Source organism: Pistacia vera, unplaced genomic scaffold (assembly GCF_008641045.1).
Source record: "Pistacia vera cultivar Batoury unplaced genomic scaffold, PisVer_v2 Contig174, whole genome shotgun sequence".
NCBI classification, from domain to species: domain Eukaryota; kingdom Viridiplantae; phylum Streptophyta; class Magnoliopsida; order Sapindales; family Anacardiaceae; genus Pistacia; species Pistacia vera.
This window is the reverse complement of record NW_022195833.1, coordinates 262,294-286,221: the sequence shown is the minus strand read 5'-3', so window position 1 is coordinate 286,221 and position 23,928 is coordinate 262,294. Positions and strand designations below refer to the sequence as shown.

At 33.1% G+C, this 23,928-nt stretch overlaps 1 protein-coding gene across 1 annotated transcript; it reads right to left on the bottom strand.

Annotated features, from left to right (window-relative positions):
* Positions 1 to 355: 355 nt before the first annotated feature.
* On the bottom strand, positions 356 to 2,043 carry LOC116126043 (transcription factor RAX2). The gene is made up of 3 exons (XM_031411737.1): positions 1,733 to 2,043; positions 1,521 to 1,650; positions 356 to 1,215 (listed from the first exon to the last, which is right to left on the bottom strand). Exons 1-3 carry the CDS (start codon positions 1,866 to 1,868, stop codon positions 486 to 488), a joined length of 996 nt encoding a protein of 331 aa, XP_031267597.1. The 5' UTR covers positions 1,869 to 2,043; the 3' UTR covers positions 356 to 485.
* Between the last annotated feature and the right edge of the window lie 21,885 nt (positions 2,044 to 23,928).

The window sequence follows — 23,928 nt, the reverse complement described above, 5'->3', positions numbered from 1 at the left end:
TGGAGTTCATATTTTAATTAATTTATACAATTTTTTAAGAAGACTGAGATTAGGATTAACATCAACCCATTTTAATATTCCTGTGTATGATAATATCCACACAAAGATCCCTCCTTGGGCAGCTTAACCAGATTCAAAATTGATTAATGGGAATACAATAAACAATTACTCAAACATCATTTAGAAATTAATGAAAAAGTGCATGCTTGGCTTTCAAGGTTTAATTTTTTGGTTCTTGAAATTTTAAATCTGATTGTTTTGCAGTTCAATCTGTACTAGCAAATTCGTACATCATTTTCCAAGTAGAAATGCACAAAATGAAACCATTTTCTTTTTACCATTTACTGTCAGAAAAAAAAGAAAATAATATAAGTTGATTGCATTGAAAACACCAAAGTCATACATACAAACTGAGTCTAAATCTGAAACTTAAATTCAACAATCTTCGTGATTTTACTCACAGTCAGCATCATCATCATCATTCATCAGTAGTACATAACTTTTTCTTCTGTCTTTTTTTCATCAAACAAAATGCTATTATTGTTACAACTACTAGTACTAATCAGCTGCTTAATCTCCTCAAATCCATAGTCCAATAATGGCGTTTCATCCCAACCCCCATTAACATTTGGCTTTTGCTCATGAGTACTATAACCACAACCACCACCATCTGAGATATAAAAACAATTCTGCAGACCCATTTGATCGGTGTTACCGTTCCCTCTTCCGCCATAATCATAATCTAATTCTTTGGTGGCATCTGAGGGGCTGCAACTGGTGGCTGCTTGATCGCCTCCAAACATCAAGCCACTATCTTTCACTTGATAATGCTGGATAGGACTCAACAAAGTACTCTCTTGGGGGACCTGGAGGATGTTTGAGCCGGCAGTGATGCAAGAATTGTTGCCCAATTGAGTGTTTGAGAATGAATTTGGTGGATCAAGAGAACTGAAAGTTGTGGCCTGGGTGGTGTAATAAGTGTTGTTGTTGGTGTACGATATTGTTGATGATGGTGATGAAAGTTGAGGCGATGGAGATGTTGATGGTGATGAAGATGTTTGAAGAAGAGATGAAAAGGTTGCAGCTTGGTGATGAAGTAACTTTCTTTGAGACTGATTAGCCATGCTCATGAGCTTCTTCTTCAGCTTGGTGTTCCAGTAGTTCTTTATATCATTATCAGTCCTCCCAGGCAACTGAGCTGCAATTATTGACCACCTGTAATTTCATGTGAAGAAGGAGTTCCATAAGAGGAAATCTAACAAAAATCTAAACTAGTCTCATGCATGAAAAGTTGCAGAAGCATCATCATGATGACAAAAAAAAATTCTAAAATGATTAACTTCTTGTTCCCACTCAAGAAGGAAAAGAAAAGAAAAGAAGGAGACAGATATAGTACACCATAAAAAATACAACTTTCAGATCAATTTCTGTAAAGAGAGACAAATCTTGTTTTTGTAAGAGAAAGAAGAGGAAAAAATTTTAAGTAAAGAAAGATGATGGATGATAAATAGTATAAATACCTGCTCCCAATGTTAAAAAAGAGAGTGTAAATTATCCTATCTTCATCATCAGAGAATTCTCCATGCTTGATGTTGGGTCTGAGATAGTTCAGCCATCTCAACCTGCAACTTTTCCCACATCTCTTTAGACCTGCAGATCATTAACGCAGACAAAACTCAGAGATCAACCCAGAAAGCAACCCTAATAATCTGCTCAGGATGTTTATATTTACCAGCTTTCTGTGGGAGAGAAATCCAGTTGCCTCCAGTGCCATGTTTCTCTATATACTCCTTCAACTTGGCATCTTCTTCAGGCGACCATGGCCCTTTCTTCACATTCGCTTTGTCACAACAAGGAGCTCTACCCATGATCTTAGATATTTTCGCTGAGAAAGCAAGGAGAGATGAGTTTCTTCCAGAAAAGACTTGGATGGGTTGTATATTATTGTGTCTGAGGAAGCAGAGAAAACTTGGTGTTTGGACAGTGGGGAAATATATAATAAAGAGGAAATATAATACAAGTCAAAGAACAGGCTTCTTCAAATTTCAATCACATCTGTTGTATATATAATTTGAATATTAGGGTGTAGAGAACTTTCCAACATAACAATATTATATTTTATCAGCAAGCTAGCTAACAGGGACCTTACTTTTTCTATCTGGATTCTAACAAAATTAAGCCAAAAGAATCCCATCTCCTCAAGCAATGAGATAAATTAATCTGCATTTGAAAGTGATGTTAATTGTATTCCCATTTTCATTTTTCCAAGTTATCATACTCCAATTAATTAATTAAATACGACTACTTGTCTTTGCATATTTTATACGTACTTCTGCAGAGACATTTATTTTGGTGAACTCTCCAGCGTTTTCTTTGACGAGTAATACTAGTCTTACAAAGAGGCATACAAAGAACCATACAAATAGTCAAATTCAGTCCTTGAAATTCATGATTGCCTCTTTTTCTCTCTCTTTTTCCCTTCTTTCAAGGACTGGATTTCACTCTTTGTATGAGTCTTTGTATACCTCTTTGTAAGGCTAGTATTACTCTTCTTTTATTTTAAGAGGGTTTCCATTTTATTTATTTATTTTGAGATACAGACTGACTTGGTAGCATTACTGGGACTGGATCAATATGAGACCAACTCTTATTTGATATACTATGGAATGGGATGACAAATTAATATTTGATCAATCCGTGAATTTATGGCAAAATTTATTTGATGAGAAGAACAACCTAACCCCAAAGGGTTAGTCCGTGTCAAGAAGGTTCTTCTTCATGAGTATTTATTCAATCTTGAGGTCACTTACCAATTTGTGACCTAACTGGCTCTTTGGGCTTTTGAGTACGTGGTGTTTAACACCCTGATTACCAAAAAAAAAAAAAAAAGGACACAACTGACAAGCAACTTATAATTTCTCCCCCCACCAAACATTTGTAATTTGTAATTATATTTATGGTAATTTTTTAGTAAGACGTATTAATATTAATTCTGTCAGATAATTTAATATAGTTGGATTCACTTATTCAACTAAAATAATATTTTACATATAAGTATCCAATCATGTTTAAGCATGGTCTAAATACAATTAACGCGAGAATTGATGTCCTAAGTAGAGAATTACTCGTTATGTTTAATGGTGCATTTTATTGAATATAATTTCTTTTTCCAGAAAAATATTTCCAGAATTTCCTAATTTTTTTAAAAAGAATTGTTAGTTACTTAAAAAAAAAAAAAATTCTTACTACTATTGTTTGCTAAAAAAAATATTTTAACCATAATTAAGTAATTAATAATAAAATTATTGCTAAAAATCCTTCTTAATGGAAGATTTGATGTAATTTGTTCCTTCTTTGGTCGACTACAAATGGAACTATTACCAACTTTGAATTTCTTAATATAATGGGGTCGTTAATTATTGTATAGACCAAAAAATATTATATTACCAAATTGTCAAAAAGAAATAGCTTAATTTTCCAATTCCTTTCACCAAACTTCCCATTTTCAAACACAAATTTAATTCCAGTTAAGGAACCTTTGGAATTTTCGGCCAGCTGCAAGAAAAAATTTTAAACTTGATTTGATTCCATTTATGTCAGATTCATTAATTTGCAGATTATATTTTCTAAACTATTATAAATGCGACTTGATGTATATAGTTGATTTGAAAACATTGTGTGCTTCACAGCTCAAGACAAGATAATTAAAGGCCCTTATTGGACGTTTGTCAAATAATACTGAAATTGAAAAACAATTTATTCCTAATTAGACATCTTTGTTGGTATTCATCTCCCAAGTCAGTTTATATGTACCTCAATTAATTTTTTAGGATTTTTTTTGGGATCCTAAAACTACTTATTGGATAAAAACTCTAGTAATTACTTCTATTAACAACTGTAAAGACTTGAACTCGAGAGATTATATAAACTTATATCCTTATTTACTCTTTCACTATCAACCTATTTTGTCAAACTTTATAATAAAGAAATTAATGGTTTTAAATAATAAAGAATTAATGATATATTTATAATGTTTATCAGCACATCACCTTTGAATAGGAGTCCAATTAGGGGAGATGTGGTGGAGCCTGCGTGTTCTAATTGGCTTCCTTCGAGTCAAGTGTAATTAAATTAAATTAGTTACCTATCTAGGTATTGTCTCACTGTTTTTTATTAGAACTTTATTTCATTTACACTATTTATTTGAATTTCATATCTATAGGATGAAATTGAAATTAATTTACATTGCAATTCAATAGTTGAACGAAATAATTGATTTACCTTCCTAGGGTTGTGGTCTATTATCCAAATCCTATAGGATAGACCCTCTTTGATTTTAACATAAATTGACGCACATAAGAATTGAACATGTGATTCACTTATATACATAATGGTAAAACATAAAATATATTGTTTCAAAATTAAATTTAATCAACGGTTGTTAGTTTGAGGGCGGATATTTCCTGGTATTTGAAATATCAGGATTTTGACTATTAGATCAAAAACTCAAGGTGAATTAAGTCTTTCTCTAGTAATTGATCTTAATAATAAATTTATTTAACTTGTGAAACATGGCCTTCAATCTCTTATTGTGAAGAAATGATTATAGAGGGAAAAAAAAAAAGGAGTCCATAAGCTTAAATTGAAAGTCAAGTGTTTAGTCATCATGCAGGTTTTATATACATATTTCTTTCTCAATTCAATAGATGATATATATCTGTATGTTGATAATGACACTTAAAACCATGTGATTCTGGACAAGTTTAGCAAGTAATAGATCAATCTATATCCACATTTGGTCTCAATACATTGCATTATTGCCGTTTGAATTTTGATAGAGAGATAAAGCTAAAAATGGCATTAATAAATAAAAATAAAGTCTGCTAAACATGGCAGACCAGACCAGATAAGACCTAAACTAATCCCATCCATCAACACTCATATATTTACAATTTACTTCCACAATATTTTCATGTTTAATTATTTTACTTAAAAATTATAAATAATTAATTGTATTAATAGTAAAATTAAACATGGATGGCCCATGTATATTAAATACGACTTAAATAAAAACAAAAACTAATGTCATTGCTGACACTAATATAGATACTCTTTGCGATTCACACATATATATATATATACATATAGTGGTCCAGAGACTCGACATTTTGAGAGTAAGAATTTAAGAAATATCAAAATCTAGAACAGTTGTTGATAGTTACATCCATTATTTATGCAGTAAATAAAAATTTATGTCACAATCTTGTTTTAATTTTTCAACAATATTTATGTTTATATTTTATGTTATAAGTTATTGAAATTTAATGCTTGTTGCTTCGCTGTCCTTGTGCCTTGTTCAACCTTCTACAACACATGCAGAAGATAATTTTGACCTTTGTCAACCCTATAACCTTGTTTCTTTTTCTTCTCTTAAATGAACTTCATTTAATTCTATCTTAATTAATTTTCAAAATTTTGAATTATAAATCAAATGACCTTTGCAAGATTCTTTCCATACGTGATTTTATAATATAATATTTAAAATAAATTGCCGAAACTTTTTGACTTGGTTACTTTGTTTACAAAATGAAAAACTCATTTTCAAAGGTTATTGAATAAATAAAAAATGTTCAAACGAGCCGACATTATAGTTTGCTTAATGGCCTATATACAGTCGAAAATTTTAATTAATTTAATAGCCTGCTTGGTTTCACACGAATCAATTATTTAATTACTTTGATATAATAAAATATAGCCATGATTAATACATGGCTTTACAGTTTACATCCATTTCTCTTCAATTGCTACATAAGTCAGAGCAAGGGACTTGGTCTTTTGAAAAATTCGGTTTAGAAGATGCTGAATCACTGCTTAATCAAAGACTAATTTAGATATATATATCACCGTCCAAATTAGTTAATAATATGATCAATATCTAAGTTAATTTGAAACTATAAATACAGACTTGGGACGGGACCAGTATATTTGCATAAAATCATGTCATATCATATGATTTAATTAAATACAATAATGAATAATATAGTATGTTCATCTCATTCAAATTTTTTTTTTTTTTTTCATTTCAGATATTTGTATATCAAATAATAAGAAATGAGAGTAAAAGCAATCAATAGTTGAGATGGAAGAGATAATAAATTTTGAGTAGCTATAATTTATGGGTTGTTGATGGCAGATATAAAAAATGTTGCAAAATGTTTGTCACCTTACTGAACAACATATTAAACTAATTGTATTATACATCCCTTTTTATTATCAAATCATTGTCTGACTAAAAACCATTTAAATTGGTTGACATTTACACTTCATTTTAACAATAATTGTTCTCATACTAAACCCTTTTCACACCTTGAATCATTTAGCAATGTCAAACTTCCACAAATTTTATTTATAAAAGGCACACATTTTACTAATTTATTATATGTTTATTTTTTAACATTTCAGGATTACCAAAGTTTTCTATCGATCACACTGAGGAGTTATACTAATATTTTTGTAAACCTCAAGTCCAGGTCAAAAAAAATCACCTTGATCCACATGTTAAATATTTTAGAATCTCGTACCTCAGAGATCAACTATGAAATCAACGGTAAGATTTGCTTACTATAATTTGCACATTATTAAATCATTAATATTGAATTTTACAGATGCGGGGTGGAAAGAAAGAGGAAGCAAAATTTCAGGTATAAATTTTTTAACCACCATTGGGTGACTTGATAGTAAAAGAATAAAATGAGGTTTTATGAGCTCTTGAATTTCAGTTTCTCTAGACACTAATAGGAATGGTCACTAAGACTCTTACTCAGTCGACAATTCTAAGGTCTCGAATGATTAGTTAAGATGCTTGCAAGTTGACCCGAACACTCCCTATAATAATAAAAAAAAAAATTCCAAGTGCAAACATCTTATTTATACAAACAAACAAAGGGTGAGCAACAAAGTCCAATCAAATGAAAACTCTTAGGGTGTAAACGTCTTGAAAGTTTTATTTGCGAATCAAAAATAAACTTTTAGTTTTAGGGTCTACAAAGTTCGTGACTGAATACTCAGTCTTTTGTCTACACATTAAAACTTTCAAGACTTATTATAGAATAAAAGGATTAATTATAAATATAATTGAACTTTACAGATGTGGGTGGGGTGGAGAGAGGAAGCGAAAGCCAGTTCTTTCCGTATAGAAGAAAGATATTGTAAAGAATGGTACAGAGAAAGAGTAATTGACCCGCAATGACAGAGATTTTTAGAATTTGTTCTTTGTTGAAGTTGGCCGAGTTAGGTATCATTTATCAAACTTTCAACTCCCCTTTTTTGTATTTTTCTTTGTTGTTGAGGATTCTTCTCTTTGGAAAATTTTAACCAGTCATCTTCAATAAAGTAGCTTAGTTAATTAATTCATTATTTCTCTTCACATTAATTATTCACCATTCTCATTTGTCAAACGTAACCTAAATTGTAGATTAAGCAAAATTCAAGTATCGACAATTCCTAGTTAACACTGGTTCATATTTTTTGGATAAACGGTTGAAAGTTTTGGCCAAATGGTATGAATGTTTTGGTAATATTTCAGTTTTTGATGTAAAATGATAAGTCAAATTTATTTTATTTTTTTATATATGTTAGTCATTTGATAATTTCACTATTCAACTAACTCTTATTATTGTTATATATAATCATTCACAAAGTTTACACTTAAAAATACAAATCAAAGGAAACAGATTTCGAACAAATGAAAGCCAAAATAAGTATTTTATATGTTAGTAATTTGATACTAAAGCATATTATAAAAGCGAATGCGTATAGTTAGCTTAATCCAAGGAAGGAAATTGATAATATAATTAATTAAAATATAAATGGATGAATGGGCGAACCACTAATAAATGTCACATGCATTTCACACCATGGCAAATTATAATTGGAGATTTATCACCTAAAAGCTATAACAAGAGGACAAACGTCTTTGCCTGCATTGACTTTGGGATTTTATTAAAAAGTCTTAAACCTTGGTTAGTTACACTAAGTTGTCCTTTTATCTACCAAAATCCATTATTAAATCTTTACAAATTTAGAACTAATTAAACAATGACTGGAGAGACTTTAACAATGGCTGTGTTGATTGTTGGGTAACCAAATCGGTCTTCATAAACAACTAAACCAGTAACTTATTACACGCTTTACTTCTTGATTGGTTCTGAATTCTCAACTAAAAAAGATTCTTCCCTTTGAGAATTTAGGTTGTTCATCTTATATTCCTACCATGTTCTTCATTTTTATAGGACAGAATATGAGAGAGTTTGTTTTTATTTCATATGGTCCATTTTTACTACTTCTTCAAGTTTTTATATTGCCTAGCCTTTACAAAAAGCTAGAGATTACACGTAATTTTTTATTTATTTGCACTTTAAAAACTTTAGAATGTCTACATATATGATTTTTTTTTAGTATAGTTATATAATTGCATTTTAATGTTGATATAACATTGGAAACCCATTTTCATACTATACACATAAATACTAGGACAATTTACAAGGGTTTTTTTTTTTTTTTTTTTTTCTCTTTGAGATTGTTTGGAATTTTTTTTTATCACCGAAGGTATTCAAGCCAACTTACACATACTTCAACTAACCTTTTGAGGTCCTAAAACTATCGGCTGAGTAAAAGTCCCAATAGCCACCCCCTATTAGTGTTTAGGGGGATTTGAACTCATAAACTCATGGAACTTAGGAACTTGGAATTTTACTCATCCGTTTAGTTTAGAAAATATTAAATAGTGTCCCATTAAAGGGTTTTGATCATTTTGTTCGGGAGTGTTTGCTATTTTTAAGGAGGTTATTGATAATTATAGTAGGGTTTTTTAATACTTACGAAACAAAGCTAATGAGTTTAATTATAAACGATCTCATGTGGAGGAAATTTAATAAACCCCAATTTATACACAAATATAATGATATTATAAAATTTTTCCAAATATTATATGTAGATTAATTTTATAACTATTTTGATAATTGTTATAGAAATAATAGAATTAACATAGTTCAAAGTCATCCACGTAGAAGTTTCTTAATGTTTTCATGAAGTAATTTTTGTAATTAGCAAACATAATAATTAAATAATAAACATATTTAATTCATAATGTAAATTCAAAAATTAATTTGGAACTTTAAGATCGTACCCTAAATATTTAAAGTGGGGGCCATATACAGAATTAAGGGACAACCATGCGTGTGAACCTGCACAAACCTTACAAATATCAGACGACAGAAGGTGGCAATCTTGTTATTTCTCTGAACAAGAGGCCTAATTTGCCAATAACTGGGATACGATGAGATAAGAATCAAAAGAAGTTCCACGTTACAGTGATGTCACGGGTGCGTATTGTCCAACCAGCAACATTATTGAGACACGTTGCAAAAGATTATACATTACATGAAACGTGGCGGAAGGGGACCACATTTGATCCAATGTTGTTCAAGAGTATTTTATTAATTAAGAGTGGGACCAAGGAAGAAGTTTGGGGTTACTTGAACCATCAATTTTACCAACCAATCAATCAATCATATCACGTACGACGTTGATTTCGTCTTTGGCATAGTTTTCAGTAGTAGACCTTTATACTAGTGTGGGGTTTGCTGATTCTGAGAGAATTTGACAAAGTGAAATGCTCCGGTCAAATGCTGATTTCTACGGTGTCGATAAAGTTAGCAGTATTGCGGTTGCGGAGAAACTATGATTACGGCGTTTTTTTTTTAAACGTGTATTTTTAGACTATATGTAAACCGCATTAAATATACTATATTAATTAATAAATCAAAATAAATAAATAAATAATTGAGCTCTTGTAGTTTAGACTTAAGATCGAAGCTTTGGGCTGCTCCAAAAATGTTATTAGACGGGTAGTACCATTTGGTGGTCTGCAGAATGCAGAGGAATGAGAATATATTATGGGCTGGATTGGGTTAATTTGGGTCAGTTCTATAGCCCAATATTGCAAAAACGTAACATGGCTTACTAAATAGACAGAATCTCATTCTAAGTACAAAACTCTATCAATTAATGATTTTAAAACTTGAAGAACTTACGAATTTTAGCCCATTCAATTTATTAGAACCCTCCTTTACTAGGAATACCACTGTGAGTTAAAAAATTTCCTTTAAACCCCACTTAATATTGAAAATATCTTTTAAAACATAAAAGTTCTTATTTTTTTTTATACTTTTTCTATAGATTATAGCTCAGTCTTTCGTGAATTCTTAGAAAAATCCAGATAATATTTAACCCTTAAAGTTTATCTTATTTTTTTGTTTTGACACGAAAAGAATCATAAGTTTTCATAAATTCAATCCAATCATTGGATTTTACATATTCAAATAAGATGAGAATAAAACTTGATTAAAATTATAATTTAAATCTTTAATAATTTAATAATTATAAAGATACGTTTGTTATTTCACATATATTAAGATTTGAAAGTAAATTCTTAATAGATTTAAAAAAAAAAATACTTTGAGATTTAAAAAAAAAAAAAAAAAAAAAGGATATTGGTACTCTTGCAAAGTTTGCATGTATACAAAATGACAAGGGATTACCCATTAATTGACACATCATTTATGTTTTGTAGGAGTAGTATTATGGAAAATAAAAATATGGAGATAGTCCAAAATGCAAAGAATATAATACTCATTGATTACACCAACGTGAATATCGGTTTTAGTAACTTTAAAAATAGAGATATAATCATCTAAGTGATGAATTAAAATCGATGTATTTAATTATTGGGAAGAGTTACATATTTCAAGAAACTTTTCGTAAATTGTAATGTCTGGCTCGATAGAAAGTGTGGGAAAATTTAGATAACGCAAAGAGAAAATTCTATTTCTTTTCTTTTTATTAATTGCATGAGAATCCCCAAATGTCATATGCGCTTGCCTATAAGATCTACCCCGTTATATATTTTGACCCTTTTCTATCAAATAATATATGATTATTTATTAAATTAATATTTCAATTGACCTTAAACTAGGTGGCAAAATGACATTTGATATCTCTAATTTAAACATATAATATTGCTAGGCGGTTGTAGAGGGGCTGCAATAGTACTGTTATTCGTTAAATCAGAATAAGAAATACACATGAAAAAAGAAAAAATAAAGATTATAGACAATAGGTTGTAGAAGGGGTTTGCTCCCCTTTTGATTTTAGATTCGAATCATAAAAACGGTTGTTAATATTTTTTGCCTCAGGCATCAAGATTTACTCTATTTTAGTAGCTTTGTTTAGAGTCAGTTGATTAATCGAAGTATACGTAAGTTGACCTAGACACCACCAGTAACCAAAAAAAAAAAAAAAATGATAATATGTGAAAATTTTGAAATGAAACAATCGTATAAATTCACAACGCAGCTCAAATATATGTGATGTTTATAAAAGTAATTTCTAATACATCTTAATTCATACCAAAATTTCTTTTCATGCCCAATAATAACTTTTTTACAAAAATATATTGTTCCAAACTAGTAATTACTAAGAAGGGCATTCATTCTTTTACTACATCCCATGTATTAAACAACGCTTTTTCTCTATATCCTAAACACTTTATTTATTTTTTTTCTAAAATTGAAATTTGAATTCCTTATTAAAAAATTATGTAGTGATGATTTAAATTTAAGCAAATATGGCTGCCCAGAGAATCTGTAGTTGCTAAGGAAGAGAGTCGAGCCATAACGGATTGATGTGGCGTAGCAACGACGGGAATCGATCTGAACAAAGCTTCAAGCATAGTTTCGAGGCTTCTCCTATACCCCACCTATATGGAGGCGAAGATTAGGTGGGGAAAGGTCATAGTGAAAGCAGCAAGCTGGAAAGTAGCCGTTGATCTAGTTCCTTCTACTTTCAGAGAAAAAATGGGTTAATAAAGAAATTTGGAAGGAATATTAGAGAAGGGTACTGGGTACATATGGAAAGAAATATTAGATATTTATAAATTCAATTTTTAAAATGATTTCAATCATTATTGGGTTTAGAAAGAAATTTGGTGGGGTTTAAATAACACCACTCTTATGTTAAGAAACAAATGGACTACTAAGATCCAACCCAAGTAAAATGGGCATATGGTGGGGTACGGGTTGGAACCAAACAGGTGCGAGTGCAAAAAGACTAAAACAGATCGATCTAAAGGGGTCTAAAATATTGACCCGTACCCAACCCTATGCAAGTACCCACATTATTCATTCCAATTTTCAATTCTTGTAATTACACCCTCACAATTGATGCAGTTTCAATATTTTACAGTTATACCCACAATCAGCTACTCCAAATTCAATTAAATTCACTACAAAGTTCAGAACCAACTTAATTTCTCATCAATTTCACCAGTTACACAGCACACGGGTACACAATACTTGAAGATATATATAAACATCAAACAGATTATAAAAATCACAACTGCCACTCACTTCATTTCACCAATTACAACTTTGACGTTCACAATCAAAGATATAATTGTAAATTAAAGTAACTCCAATTATGTTCAGTGAAATCAAACTCTTCAAGATAACGATCATTCTCTTTGAATATCACGAATCACTTTCCAGTAAAAACCCCAATCAGGATGAGATGGGTTTACTGCTGCCTGCCCAAATGGATTCTCCTTCACATAGGAGTCCTATGATAGGACAAGCCTTCCAAGTACTTAGCTAGCTCCCCGTTGGGACCTAATTCCCAAAAATTATTAAATAATAATAAAACCGAATCATATTCTTACAAGTTATTGTGCCTCTGTTTGGTACATTTTTTTTAATAATATTTTATTTAGAATAGGATATGATAGGATTTAATCAAATAGAATAAGATTTTAAAAATGTGTTTGGTACATTTTTTGAAAACATTTACATTATTTTAACCCCCTATATTTGTTAACTTAGCTAAACACCCTCCCGTAATAAAAGTTTATAAATTAACAAAAACATCCTCACCCACTCAACTGATTGCCGACTGCCGACCACCATCGTCGGACGATGGCTGGAAGTCACCAAAATGGCCCACAACCAGCTGAATCTGACCGGTCACTCACCGATTTAGCTGTTTTCGACCAAAGTCATTATGGATCCGGTTGGAAACGGCCAGATCTACGGCCAATGATCTGGTCGTTGACGACGGCCATATCTTGGCCATCGTTGACGACCAAGATATGGTCGTCTTGGCCATCGTTAACTGCCAGATTTCTAGTAGTTGTTTGGCTATCAACGACGGCCAAGATATGGTTGTCATCAATGGCCACATCTGGCCAGATTTGGCCATCAACGGCCAAATCTTTGGCCGTGAAATTTAGCTAGAAACAAACAAACAGGTGCACGATCGATCAGATCCGGCCAATCGTGCATCGTTCCGACGTCGACGGTCGGCAGTGGTTGCTAGCAGACAACTGTTGCTTGGGTGGGTGGAGGTGTTTTTGTTAATTTATAATTTTTTTATTGAGAAAGATAATTGTTATATGTTTTGAATTGAATATAATATGATTGGATTTTGAACAATATTAAAACAAATACGTTTTTCATTTGTTAGGATATGATAGTAGAATAAAATAGGGTTAGAAAAGATCTGGCCATCGTTGACAGCCAAACGACAACCAAGATATGGTTGTTGTCAACGGCCAAATCATTAGTCATAGATCTGGCCTTTTCCCAGCCAGATCGGCGCACGATCGACTAGATCCAACTAGTCGTACGCCATTCCAGTGACTTCCAGCCACTGTTTGACAGTGGTGGCTAGTTGCCGATAATAGTTGGTTGGATGTGGGTGTTTTTGTTAATTTATAAACTTTTATTGTAGGGGATGTTTAGTTAAATTAACAAATGTAGTTGATTAAAAAATAATCTAAATAAATTTAGAAAATATTTTCAAAAAATGTACCAAACACATTCTCAGAATACTATCATATTTGATTAAATGTTATTCAAAATAGAATACTAAAATAATTTTTAAAATAGAGCAAATAAAATAATTTTGATCCATGGCTAAAATATAATACAGTAGAACATCTATATAGTGATACTCTATATAGGAATAACCTCCATGTAGTCATAATAACTTTCGGTCTCAACTTGGGCCAGTTATAAATAAGAATAAATTTCATATTGTAATAAGTTATAATTTTTCTAGGTCTCATGTTAAGGAACTGACCTCTACATAATAATAATTATATACATATTGCAAAAATATATATGTTATATTACATTAAGGGTTTAAGATAAAATAAAATATTTATCTAAAGTTGTTTGAGACAATGATTTATGCTTTATAGTTATTACCACAACTTTTATCTTGCAGGTACATAGTAAGCCACTAGCATGGATATCTTCTTGTTGAAGCCAAAATCTTTCTAACTCTCAAACATGTTTAGAGCTTCTTGGCATGAAATTTTTTATATTTCCTTACTATCATCCTCAAGATTATCTCCTTCCTCTTCTTGTCTAATTTTAGTAATGATTTCTTTTTCAGTTAAAACATACACTACTTATTGTTCATTTGGATTATTGAGGAAGACATTAATATCCATTTGATTAATGTAATGAAGTTGTCAAATCTGATCACTCAATTTTACAATAACTCTTTAATATCCATTTTCGTACTATCCTAATGCTACTAAAACAATGAATTAAAATCTTAATACTACTAAAACATGAATTATAAAACAAGAAATCAAAACAATAATTCTTGTAATTACACCTCTATTAAATTATAACTTTCTTATAGTAATAAATAATAAAATAATATTGATATAATTAACGATAAGTTATATTATATCAAATATCAACAAAAAAATTATATTAATTGAAAAAAAAATATTTTGATTTTTGATGTAAAAGACTTAATAATTTTTAATATTTATATTCTTACTTTTCATTTTTTGATGATATCTTTCTTCTTCCTTTTCTTGGGTTAAATTTTTACTTCTAATATAACATATATAATAGTTTTCTGTTTTCATAAAATCTTAATTGTTAAAAAAACAATAATAAACTATTTCCGTTACAATAATACATTCTCTAAAACTTAAAGGTTTCTTATTTATGATTTTAAATATTTAAAAGAGATATTGAAAATATATTGAGAAATTATATCAAATAGCACAAATAGGGGGTGGGAGTTGAAAAATAACACTTTTTGGAAAGTGTCTCACGAAATACAACATTTCCATTTAGGGCAAATTTGCCCCTAATGACAAATCCCTAACCACTTAATTCAAATCCCATGCTTCCATTTTAAAATCTCAACTGAATATTTGATTTTGTGATCTTGAGGAGCAACTTTTTAACGCTTTTTTTTTTTTTTGATATATTAGCTTATTAAACGATTCACAAGGGAGATGAGGTAAGTTTTGGCATTTGAAAGTTGTTTGAAATTTAAAATTTTGAGTATGTTGCATATGTGTCTAGGAAACATATATTTGGCAGACAAATTTGCCCTTAATGAAATCAGTTTTTTTTTTTTTTTTAAATGATTTGTAAATTTATTGTTGCTATAGTTGATTAAGCTCATATTTCAAGGATATGTTAAAAATGGGTGGTTTAGGCGTAATTTGGGTATGAGACTTAGCCAACCTAGGAATTAGGAGGATTTGGGTAGAAAACTTTTTGGAGGTTGAAGACGAGTTTTGGCCAAAACCCACGTATTGGCTAGATGCGGCCCACTTTGCAATTTGATATGAAAATTGCCGAATAAGGTTGATACCATGTCATTTGATTATTTTGATAGAACCTACATTGGCCGAATCCAGCCGAAACCCCTAATTCAATAAAATCCTAATTTCTTCTTCACCAAATGACCTACAATTTTTGGCCAAATGTCTGAATCCATGAATTTTAGCCAAAAAATATCGATATCTGTTTGACATTTTCATGGTTTGATTCCCATTTAATCAGAAAGAGAAGAAGGGGGGGGGGGGGGGGGGGGGGGGAGGAGGGGGGAGAGAGGAGGGGGGGGGGGGGGGGGGGGGGTTAATCAAGGAGTCAGTTAACCCTCCTTGACTTTGAAAAATTATTAAATAAATCAAATTAAATTCTCAGTGTTTACAAAAAAAATCCCACAAATATATTTAATAAATTATATAATGAATTTTATATATATTATTTAATTGTACAAAGAACAAAATGAAGAAAGTTTGTATATCTTTTCATATATTTTATAAAATAAACATCATTTCTAAAATTTGTTTGTCAAATTAAATTACTGTCAATTGTTTTGTGTTTCAATACTTATATATATATACTAGCTTACAACCCACCGTCACGGCCTCCGCTTAAATTATAGATGCTCAAATGGATAATCGAACTTGAGATCGTGTGCCTATCCACACTATCCCCAATTCATTTTAACTATCTAGACTATCCACAGATGGGTCATATCAAAATATTGAAGTTAGGAAAAAAAATATATCAAAAATATGTATTTTAATGCATTAATTACTTTAAGGGGTAGAAACATAAAAGTGAAATTACAACAAAAATTATAATATTTTACTATAAAAGCTAGACAAATCTTTGAATATTTTATTAATATAAATTTTATTATAACTTAATTTGGAGGTATTGTTATTTGTGTTGGCTTAATAACTTGTTCATAAATAATTTTTCTTGGTTTTGTTTTACACTCATTAAAGTATTATAAATTTATTGTATATCGTCAAACACAATCATAAATATATTAATTATAAAGAGCCTTATAAATAAATACTTATATTTTATACAACTTATACCTAATATATTATTTGTTATAAGTTTATTTACAATTGTATTATTAAATTTAATTAACATCTTGACCACCCTAGAATGAGTTTCTGGCTACGCCCCTACATACAATCCATCCATATTGACACAATAATACAACAACCAAGCCAATATCTCAATCTAGACCAAACTCCATCAAAAACCCTAAATTTTGAAGCAAAACTCAATAAATAAATCAAACTAAGCCCTAAAAACTTTTTATACTTTAAGCCCATTGTTGTGTGTGGTTTTTCCGCCAAGCTCGGGCCAACGCGAGGATATAGCTCTACCCAGAATGAGCTCGGCAACAATGATTGATCGATCTAGCATAAACTCATCGAGCCGAAGCTCAAACTAGCACAAGCTAGTTGCGGACAGTTTAAGAAATCATTCAATCAACCTCTAGATTATTTTAGATCCCAAATATTACAGGAATGACTAGATCAACAGCGATCACGCATTCACAGCGCCCAATCGCGAGAATATTGGAATTGCGATTTAGATCAAATCGTAATCCCCTTAATTTCGCTATTTTCTTTGTACAAATCTTGTATATAAACCCCCTCAAACGATGAGGAAGGGGTTACGAATTTCACATAAAAACTATATTGTAAGCTCTCACAGTAAATACAAAAACAGTGGACGTAGGCTTCAGAGTTAATCTCGTCGAACCACTTTAAAATTCTCATTGTCTTTACTTTATTGCATTCTTTTTACATACATTGCTAACTGTTCTTAATCACGCACACATCATTTCTGATCCCGACAAGGTTGATCGGATCTTGCTGGTTGGTGCATATTTCTATACCAACATTTTGACACTAGAAGGAGGGCCCTCCGCCAATAACTTGAAGATTCTGGCAAATGCTCATCGCAATTTACTTGTCCTAGGATCAAAATGGTGTTCATCAGATCAAGAACTACCACCGAAAATCACAAGAACGAGGAAACCACTCATCATGAGGTGTAACAAGAGAACACTGGGCGCTGACCACCCGTGTTGCCAGCTCAGCATGCTGCAAACAACCAGGGGGCAGGGACGTCAAACCCTGAGAATGGCTAGCTAATGGAAATGATTAGGACAATGGTTGCATAGGCAGTGCAACATAATGTAGCTGAGCTGAGGAACCAACAGCCAATTACCCAGAACCTTGACTAGTCGCCCTTCGCCAACGCCACCCCAACAGGCATGAATTCTGCAGGTAGACAGTCTGTTTCATCACCGCCAAGGGGCGATCAACACATCCAACCTCGCAGGCAGCACTTCACGCATGAGCGTGAGTCCCGTGGGCAAACAAACCCCGGAAGGCGATCAGGGAAGCAGCCGCTGAGGGAAAGTGAAGGCAACAGACACAACCGAGAACCTCGGCGATATCCCCAACATCAGCGTGCCAGTTTTAACCCACGCCCAAGACCAGATTGATCTGTACATGCCTGCGAAGTGAGCCATGTGCGAAAATCTGGCAATGACTGACGTTCCAGTTATGATCGACATTGCGAGCAACGTACTGACGAGTATGATAGCACCTACCATCCCAGCCATTATGACTCGACATCGCGCATCAACGCACACACTAGAGGAGCTTCACAAACAACAGACTTGCGAACTCATTTGCTCAAGGCACATCTTAACAGAGCCAACTAGGGCAACCAAAGTGAAGACTTAGATCACATGCAAAAGAAGCTCGATGATCTAAAAGCTTGCCAGAATAATCTGGTGGAGAAAATAGTAAGTTCCCCTTTACGGAGGAATTTTGCCAAGCCTTGCTCCCACAAGGGTTCAGGGCACTAGAGAGCAAGTTCGATGAGAGAGAAGACCCTAGAGATCACCTCGATAACTTTAATGACCTGATAGACCTACACCAGGTTAGTGATTTAGCAAAATGTCGGTAGTCACGTTGATCGAGGATGCCAAGAGATGGTACAAGCAGCTTAAAGCGAACTCCATCAACTCTTGGCAACAATTCTCCGCACTGTTCCTACAACAATTCCAGGCGAGGAGATAGTTCGCAATGCCGCTCAGCTACTTGAGCAACATTCACTAAGAGCGGGACGAATCACTGATCTCGTATTTAAAAGCAAGCAAAGGTCGTTGATGCCCCCGAAGAATCCATTTGGACTTTGCTGATCATAGGGATTAGACCTAACACGGAGTTGTAGAAAGAGCTCTAGAGTGAAGATCATGTGAGCCTGGCCAAATTCTACCATATGGTCGCGAAGTACCAGCGAGTAGAAAGCTCGCTAACGGCACTAACCAGAAGCTCAATGTGGGAGAGGGGGGGATGACAGAAGATAGGATCGCCCCTCAGATAAGCGTTGGGGCTAAGACCGCACCAACAGGGATCGCAACAAATTTCAAAAGAAATAGAGAGTAGATAACCGCGGAGACAGGCAGCCTTTCCCGCAGTATGCAGAGTACACCCTCCTCACTCAAGACATTGCCCACATCTATGAAGTATCCCGAGAGGCAAAAAGGCTACCCACTCCAGATAGGGTGAGGGGGGCACCAGGCAGAAGAGTTCAGCAGAAATATTGCCAGTACCATAGGGATGTTGGGCATAACATGAATGACTGTTGAGCTTTGAAGGATGCTATTAAGGACCTGATAAGAAGAAGTCATTTGAAAGAATTTGTAAAAGCAGAACCAGCTCGAGAGAATCCTGGCGAGCAAAGTAGCCCGATCCCGAGTCAGGCATAGACCTCGACTCAACAGGCTCCGCCAAACCTCAATGAGGTCTTTGTGAATATGATCTATGGAGGACCAGATCTAGCGGGAAGCTCGAGATGAGCTCGCGAGCAATATGCTCGGGAGGCCAAACCAGACTCTGTTCCCTAAATAATGAGTTGCGAACAGAAGTCGTCTAAGCGGCCCAAACAGGAAAGCGAGGTAGTGGTGTTCACAGTCGACGAATGTGAAACATCCCCTCGTCATAATCATGACGCGATTGTAATCACGACCAGGATTGATAATACAAGGGTGTTAAGAGTTATGGTCGATAATAGGAGCACGACAAACATCATTTTCTTGGAAGCCTTACCGGAATGGGGAAAGTGCCGGAAACTCATGAGAAAGACCATCGCGACAACTCAAGAGCAGTAGCGGAGAGCAGCAAGAGAGTCAGAATAACTTTCGGAGTGACTATTCTGAAGTTTTTCACCACCTTTTATTGTGGTTTGCATGGGAGACGAAAGGGCAGGGTTTAATCGTGGCCGTCGACTTAAAGCGATCCTCAACCTTCATTGTCGAGCAATCTCGGCCCTTAGACGTGTCCACATGTCAACCATCCACGGGGAGCGATGAACTGTCATATTATAGTAATAATAACCGTCCCCGCACGTTGCCTCGTCTTCGTGCGTGAACAGTTTTCGTCGCCCACGCACAACGAAACGTAATTAACAAAGGCTGCTACATTTAATGCGACATGACCACATGGAAATTACCTTTATAAACTGATTTTTCATATTCTGAATTTTGACAGGTACCATGGGGAGTAAAGATCCAAGTGTGAGGTATATCGGCCAAGCGTAAGGTTGACCATAGGGGCCCGTTAAGACATGCACGTAGAGATACGCTGTTGAAGTCAAGCTTGGCATCAAATCGAGCAATAATCTTCGAAGCCCAAAGCGAGCATCGAACACTAAGGGGCAGATGTTGTGTGTGGTTTTTTCGCCGGGCTTGGGCCAATGCGAGGATATAGCTCGACCTAGAATGAGATCGGCAACAATGATTGATCGACCCAGCACAAGCTAGTCGCGGATAGTTTAAGAAATCATTCAATCAACCTCCAGATTATTTCAGATCCTAGATATTACGGGAATGACTAGATCAACCGCGAATATTGCGTAATCATAGCTCCCAATCGCCAGAATGTTGGAATTGCGATTCAGATCAAATTGTAATCCCCTTAATTTCGCTATTTTCTTTGTACAAATCTTGTATATAAACCCCCTTAAACGATGAGGAAGGGGTTACGAATTTCACATAGGAACTATATTGTAAGCTCTCACAGCAAATACAAAAACAGTGGAGGTAGGCTTCAAAGTTAACCTCGCCGAACCACTTTAAAATTCTCATTGTCTTTACTTTATTGCATTCTTTTTATATACATTGCTGATTGTTCTTAATCACGCATACATTGGTTTCGATCCCAGCAAGGTCGATCGGATCTCGCTGGTTGGTGCATTTATGTACCAACACCCATCAACCCTACACTCCTCAATATAAAAATAAGCAACACAAAAACATTTCACAGCAATATAACAACATTTCACAATAAGTTTATTAAAAAAATTAGGAGAACAAGCATATTACACACCTTAAATCCGAACAGATATTTTGATAGGGTTTGAGACATGATCTGTTTATACAAGGAACAAAGACCTCTAAGAACAAGAGATAGAGACATTAATTGACAAAATTCTTCATTCCTCCCCACAATCTAGATTTAGGCTATCATATAGCCTTACACTTGACTCCAAATGACTCTCAAAAGATTTTAATTCATATTTCAATTGCTTAATAGAGTGATTATAACTCATATTTTAAATAATATCCTAATTACAAATATTCTAATTGTTTAATTGTACTTAACGTAACTTTTTTGGATATCTTCCCAATCATCCCAGAATCGGGTTCCTAACATATTCATCGTGTAGCTCGGGAGAACCTCATCTAGTCTATTGACATTGGTATATGCAATGGAGTGCACTTTGGACTGATGTCATGAGAAAGGAGAATGTAAAGGGAAGATGTAAGTTTATCCTTGAAAAGGGAAAGAATAATCATCGTTGGTGTCGTAAGTTTGGGAATCCTCCTTTATAAAATATGATTCTGGGAATGTTTTATTTGGAAGGAATTTTGCCTCTCGGCTTCTATCTGGAACAAAGTATTGGGCGAACTTCAGTCTACCTTGGGTTGGGTTGTGCCTTCTTGAGCTAGCGTCGAGCTGTTACTAGCTTGTGCATGAAGAGCCTAGGCCTGTGTTGTCTGGGCCGGATTGTTTTGTTTAGGCTTTTGGGCTAGCAGTTTCTCATTTTTTTCCATTAGAACTTTCTGTATAGCTGGTTTTAGGTCAGTTGCCTAAGCCTTCTTTTTTTATTAGGCTTAGCTTGTAAAAGATTGTTTATCCTTTTGTCTGTGGCCTTTGTTTTGTTTAGTTTGATCATTAAGCTTGTCCAAGGCTCTTTTGAGAGAAGGACTCCCCCTTCTTAGGTTGTAAATTTTTTTATTATATTTTATACAATTACTGTGATTTACTTCCCCCCCAAAAAAGTGAATATGGATAGTTTGTTTTGCCAAAAACAACAATAACCATGTTAAATCCGCTCGATTATGGCACAAAATCTACGTTTTCTTTTCAAATTAAGATGAAGGACGGAAGGCTTAAGCTTTGGTTCAATGGAGTTGAAGATGAAGTGGAAAAGGTTAGGGTTTCTTTTATGCAAGGGTATTTTCGCCGGTTAAATTGGTGAAAAATGGAAAAGTGCTATTTTGTGAAAGCAAAAAATTAAATGTGCTCTTTTTCAATTTCAACCCCAAAACAATGTCATTTAATATAATTTCCCAAAATAAATTGTGAAATACTTCCTTCATTTTTATATAAAAGTCTTTTTAAGCTTGGACACAATTTTTAATAAAAAAAAATTTTGTCTCTCCCACCTAACTTTTTCTCCTGATTTTGCAAGTGGGAAACTTTCCTGTTGCATATTTAAATAATTTACATTTGTCTTATTTACGCCTTCGAACCCCTCGACTCCACACAACAACTCGGCGAAACATGGCTTCTTGAAGTCGAAGAATTGACCTCCGGTAAAGTCTGAGGGCCCAATGGTTTTCCAGATACCAATTCACTGTCAAACACATCAAAGGAAAACACAATACCCTTGCCGATTGCCAAAAACCAGCTTTAAGATCAAACTTGGAGAACACATGAGCATTGGTCAGATATCCAAACAAGAAATCCTTGCGGGGAAGAGGAAACTTGATGTCAGCCAAAAACCAATTTAATGGTTTATAGTTGATAAAGTTTGTTCCGAAAAAGAGAGAGAATATGGAAGCAAAGACGTAGAGTAGAGAAAGAAGAAGTGGGCGATGAAAAATATGGAAAAGAGGAGAAGAGGGGAAGAGATAAGATAGGACAGAGAGAGACAGAGGAGATGTAGGCTATAACGAAAAGTGGAGAAAGAACAAGACAAGGATCGACTTTTAATTTGAAAAAATAAAACATCCTTATATAAAATAAGAGGGAGTATAAAAAAGAAAAATTATATCATTATTAAAATAGATAAAACAGATTTTTTTCATAAATAAATACTTTTTAATAATTGAATATAGTAAGTCTATGGTTACGGAACATTTTTCAAAGCACTTTTTTTTTAATTAAATCATTATTACAGAGTTGATTATTTTTTTATTCTTCAAGCCGTTAGTTTTAACAGCCAAAACGACGATAGGGAAGGTGTTTGTATAATATGTCTACTTTTAGACCTAAAAAATTTCGGATACTTCATGGGAGGTAAATGTTTTAAACCTTTATTTATTTATTTATTTATTTTTTTTCTGGGTGGTAATGATGTTTTTCTGACAGCAGTGTTGGATTCTTATTACAGAAATGAGATTATGATCTAAGATAGATGTGAAAATACGATGGTGTTCATGTTATGAAAACAAAACTTATATTAACATTTAATTATTTTCACCCAAGAGAACAACACATTTTTTCCTTTTTAATTATTTGCTTAATTACTTTTACAATAAGCATTAAGTTTCAAAAAGATAAAAACGTTTATATGAGTCAAATTGATGTCAGTATATTTAATTTATATTTAACCAACTCATAATGAATATTGAATAATATGAAGATGACTTCAATTCTTCCATTTCATTTTAAAAAAAAGTACAAATATTCCTTGGGAATCGTAAAAATGAAAATTGATTTTTCATAATTTAATAACCATCTTGTGTCTCATATATATAATCTCTATTACTAAAAAACCATATTTCATGTTTACTTGAAATTATGATATTAATGATAAAATTGAGAAATATATTGAGAAAACATTATTCTATAATTCTTGAGAAAGAGGTGTTGCTGAGTTCAGAGAGGAGATGAGGAAGTCCCACATCGCCTATTATTTAAGGGTAGTTGCA